The sequence below is a fragment of the Terrapene carolina genome, unplaced genomic scaffold, assembly GCF_002925995.2.
Source record: "Terrapene carolina triunguis isolate 2854851 unplaced genomic scaffold, T_m_triunguis-2.0 Scaffold26869, whole genome shotgun sequence".
Taxonomy (NCBI): domain Eukaryota; kingdom Metazoa; phylum Chordata; order Testudines; family Emydidae; genus Terrapene; species Terrapene triunguis.
The window spans coordinates 2,546-7,384 of NW_020691220.1; the positions used below are offsets into that span (position 1 = coordinate 2,546).

General features: G+C 53.2%; 1 gene segment (V, D, J or C); it reads left to right on the forward strand.

Annotated features, from left to right (window-relative positions):
• Positions 1-2,828: 2,828 nt before the first annotated feature.
• LOC115271467 lies at positions 2,829-3,307 on the forward strand (the record flags this gene model as incomplete). The annotated part of the segment is given in 2 exon segments: positions 2,829-2,874; positions 2,990-3,307. Coding segments are annotated over 2 exon segments (364 nt in total), but the record flags the coding sequence as incomplete, so codon positions are not given.
• Between the last annotated feature and the right edge of the window lie 1,532 nt (positions 3,308-4,839).

A 4,839-nucleotide genomic window follows, 5' to 3' on the forward strand; every position in this document is an offset into this window, starting at 1 on the left:
TTGCCTGATGAGTTACTGGGGGTTCCTGAGGCCATGATTGTTTCTAGATGTAAAATATTAACATGCAAGGGGAGTGTGAAGGCAGCCACATTCCTAAGACTAAACCTGAGCTGCGTGCAGCTGGGAACTGGGATGAATCTCTCCTTAAACTCCAGAGACTGGAGAGAATAAAATTAGGGTTACCATATTCAAACATTTAAAAAAGAGGACACTCCACGGGGCCCCGGTCCTGCCCCCAGCCCCGCCCCAACTCCGCCCCTTCCCTGCCCCCGGCCCCACCCCCGGCCCCGCCCAACTCCACCCCTTCCCCACCCCCATTCCAACCCTTTCCCCGAAGTCCCTGCCCCAACTCTGCCCCCTCCTCTGAGCACCCCACATTCCCTCTCCTCCCTCCCGCTCTGATCTTGGTTGGGGGTTGCTAAGTGCTTCCCTGCTCCCCACTCGCTCTGCAGCCCCTGCACCCCCCCCCTGCAGTCTCTGTGCCCCCTGCTCCCCATTGGCCCTGCATCCCCTGCATCCCCCCTGCCCCTGCAGCCTCTGCGCCCCCCACCTGCCCTTCCCCTGCGCCCCCTGCCCCTGCAGCCTCTATGCCCCTGCCTGCCCTGCTCCTCCTCGCCCTGCAGCCTCTGCACCCCCCCGCCTGCCCAGCTCCCCCGCTCCCGCAGCAGCCTCTGCCTGGCGGGGGCTTCGGATGCTCAGCGGCGACCGCGGCAGCGCGAGTCCCTGCAGCCCCGGCACACGCCGCACTCCCCGCCCCGCGCCGCAGGAAGGGTCCCCCAGTGGCCGGGGAGTCCCCGCCCGTGAGGGAAGCCCGAGCCGTTGGCTGGGCCCGGCCTCCCCGTGGTCCCGCGGGATTTGAGTACCAAAAAGCCGGACATGTCCGGGGAAATCCGGACGTATGGTAACCCTAAATAAAATGGAATTTGAGAGGCATCTGGATTTTCTGAATCTACTCTTCTGTATGTGGTACAGTTATGACTGGCCACCAGGGGGCGCTGTCTCCCTGCACTTGTATCATGAACTGTTTATAACAGAATAAAGTAACTGTTCTTAACAGTCTGGTGCACAGACCGTGGTGTTTGAACAGCTGCATCCTTTCAGATCCCTCATTCAGACCGAGTGGGGGCGGGGGGAAGGGGGAGAGGAGAGAGAGGAGGTCCAAGGCACCCAAATGTACTGATTTAGTTTGTAGATTCACGAACCACTTCTCAACGTAATTGTTGGGTATTTATTTACAAAGTGTTCTTTTAATTACATTTAAATTAACTGGACATTACATTTAATGCTGAACATCTCTGCGAAATGTTGCCCAGGAATGTCCATCAGAGGTGGCTGCATCACTGTGATTATTGCGTATCTGTATTTCTGTAGCCCCTGGGAGGACAGGTCACGGCCCAGGTCCCCGTTGTGCTGGGCGCTGTACAAACACAGAACACAGAGAAGGTCCCGGCTAAGGAGGGAACAATCTCAGTATGAGACAAGAGACAACAGGGGGCGACAGACCGGCCTGTGGGTGGCAGAAGGCAGCAATGAGACAATCCTGGCAGCGGGATGGGAAGGGTCTCAGCACACCCATGGCCTCACTGCTGTCAGTTTGTTTGTAGGCATCATGGCAAAGGAGAGCTGGAGGGGGGGTGGCAGGAGGGGAATGAGTTAGTTCTGGGGGTGTTCCCAGGGCGCGTGTCCACGCGAGGGGCAGCATGGGGGACGCTGGCCCGGCTGCACTGCAGAGGTGGCGGCAGTGACCCCTCTCCATGTGCACGTGATAGAAAATATCTGTGTGCCCAGCGATGTAAAGCTCGTCCATTGTTCTCCACATGTCAGATGTGCTGCGCTAACATTACGCTAACGACCCCTCCCAGCAGCCCCGTAACGGCCGTTCACAGAGTATAGGCCAAATTCAGAGCTGAGCACTCCTAGCTGTACCCACATGGAACTGACACCCCTTCCGCCCGCGTAAAGGGATTTAGATGCACAAAGATGTCGCTCGGCACCTTTATAAATCTGCCCCGTTCTCCTTTGGCTGATGATATCGAGGCTCCCGCTTTAGCTGTAGAGTTCTCCTGTTCGATCCCTGGGGATGATCTAGCTGACAGTCGTTACAGAGTGTTCGGCACCATGTAATATTTATGTTGGGATCAATGCAGATAGTCTGTAGGCAGCAGCTGCAACTAAGGAATTATTTGGTCTGAGAGAAAAAGTAGTGACCAGATGTATTCTGTTACATGTGCATAGGGTGTTCAGAGGGCAAGTGTGAAAAATCGGGAGGGGGTGGGGGTAATAGGAGCCTATATAAGAAAAAGCCCCCAAAATCAGGACTGTCCCTACAAAATCGGGACATCTGGTCACCCTACATGCGCGCAGCTTGTAAACATGTGATTCACCATAACTAACAATAAACATTTTCCTAGATCTAGCTCCCTGCACAGGCAGTTAGACAGAACTTGTCAGTCTGCGTGCTAGCACCACCTACTTGTTCTAAATATTATTCAAGAAGTAGGTTAAAGTAAAGCCCTTTGTATTAAATTAATAATAGCAAAACCCTGTTTCAATTTGAACTTGAAATAATACATGAAAATTTTATGGGGGGTTACTTTTTTAAGAACAAAATTTATTTAAAATAAATTTGAGGTTAAATTTGAAACATGAGTGTCTATATACTTGTTAAAATCAGGATTTAGATTTTAAAAAGACCTGCAGCCAATGAACAGGGAGCGGATTTGCATAAAGGATCCATTCTCAGGCTCTGGGGATTTAAGAGAGAATCAGAGGGTCCCATCCAGAGACCCGTTTACCTCAGGAAGCCGAGCTTGTCTGGATTCCCCACCATGGCCTGGGCCCCTCTGCTTCTCACGCTGCTCACGTACTGCTCCGGTGAGGGAATTGTTTGCTTTAGTGACAAAAATATGAAGGACACTTGCAGGTGAGGAGGTTTCTCTGTGATGAGCCGGAGTCCTTGTGCTGAGTTTGTTTGTAATGTTGATTTCAGGGGTCAGTTCGCAGCCTGTGGTGACTCAGGAGCCTTCGATGTCGGTGACCCCAGGAGGGGTTGTCACTCTGTCCTGCAGCCTGAGCACTGGAGCCATCACCACCAGCAAATATCCTAGCTGGTTCCAGCAGAAACCAGGCTCTGCTCCTCGGCTGCTTATATACAACACGAATACCAGACCCTCAGGGATCCCTGCCCGGTTCTCTGGGTCCATATCCAGTAACAACGCTGCCCTGACCATCACCGGTGTCCAGGCAGAGGATGAGGCTGACTATTACTGTGTTGTGTTTATGGGTACCGGTAGTAGTATGTATCACAGTGATCCAGCCAGATGGGGAACTAAGACAAAAACCTCCCCGCTCTTCCCCCCGTCATCTCCTCCTGCCTGGGCTCTGCACTGGCTGCACAATTTGCTTCCTGCCTGCAATAAATAAGACACTAGTTGCTCCTTCTTATGAATTTCAGCCACCCCTTTCCATCAGCAGGGGGTGCTGATCCACCACTCCTCAATCACTCCCTGTAGGGGAGATTTCAGACGCTCTTATGCTCTCTGCTTGGTCTGTCTAGCAGGAGCAACTTTTCCTGCCCTATAGATCCCTGTGTTACAGATTCACCACTATCTGGTTCAAGCTGGGAGCAAACAGCCACATGGTCCTTCCGTAAAGAGACATGTCTCCCCTAACCCAGTTCTCTTGTGTTACCCCACCAGATGGTAAACACCTTGAATGGCCTGGACGATAAAAGAAAGACCTATCTGATCACTTAGTGCGTTCCTGTTTCCACTCCTGGATGAAGTGTCCAGTTATAGGATGTAGCAGATAATAGATTACAGCAAAATCTCATTTGTTCTTAGCCAAAAGTTACACCAAGGGGATGTAGGGACTGTTCAGGGTCTCTGGCCCCCAGTCCTGGCCCAGCCCTCAGAGACACACACACGGGGGCAGCAGGCCATAAGGAAGCTGAGGACACAGTTCAAGACCATCTCGGGTCACAGACCCCCCACTCCTAACCCTGGTGGCACAAACACTGCCCGTGAGACCTGGGAATTTCCCACCTAACTTTCCCACTGTCTCACAGGCCCCGTGGTGCTAACACAGATACATTCTCCCGTAGCTCAGGGAGTTGGATCTGAGCTTAGCTGCAAACCTTTCAGCAGGGAGGGCAGCTGTCAGGCCCTGAGCACCAGGCCTGTGCTCCCCAAGCAGGGTTATAAATTGCCAGGAGCCCAGATCCCAGGGGACTAGAGATCCTGGTCACACAACGCAGCCTTGGGGTTAGAGACAATTCTTATAAAGCGCTGAGTTCTGCAGCTTAGAGTGCCCGCTGGGAACCGCTGTAAATGTGACCTTCCCCACCAAGGGAAGCTCTTCATCTACAATGTCCATTGTCCAGGCCATAAGGCTACCAACAGCTGGGATACAGAAGCCTCTCTGGGGTTCTCGGGCGTGTTTATCTATAAAAAGAAATCTCCCATTTGCAATAGTGTGAAACCAGCCTCACGCATCCCCCCTGCCCTCTGCACTCCAGGGTCCGTCCCCTCCCCAACCTGCTTCAGATTCCAGGCACCCCCGTCACCTACTTCCTGGTTTGGGGAAAGGGGCAGACAGGGGGGTGAGCAGCAGGCAGGCTGGTGCAGATGGGGCATGTGCCCAGAGCGGGTACGAAGCTAAAAGCCAAGTGACTTTTGCAGCAACAGTTTAATTCAAAGTTCTCCTGGGACCCTGCACGTGTCATTCTCAGTGGTGACACTGACCTGTCCCTCTGCTGGGATCTGAACAGAGATCAGAGCAGGAACATGAGCTCCCAGCAAGAGTTGTTCCAGATGGGACCCCACCAACTTCCCTCCTCCC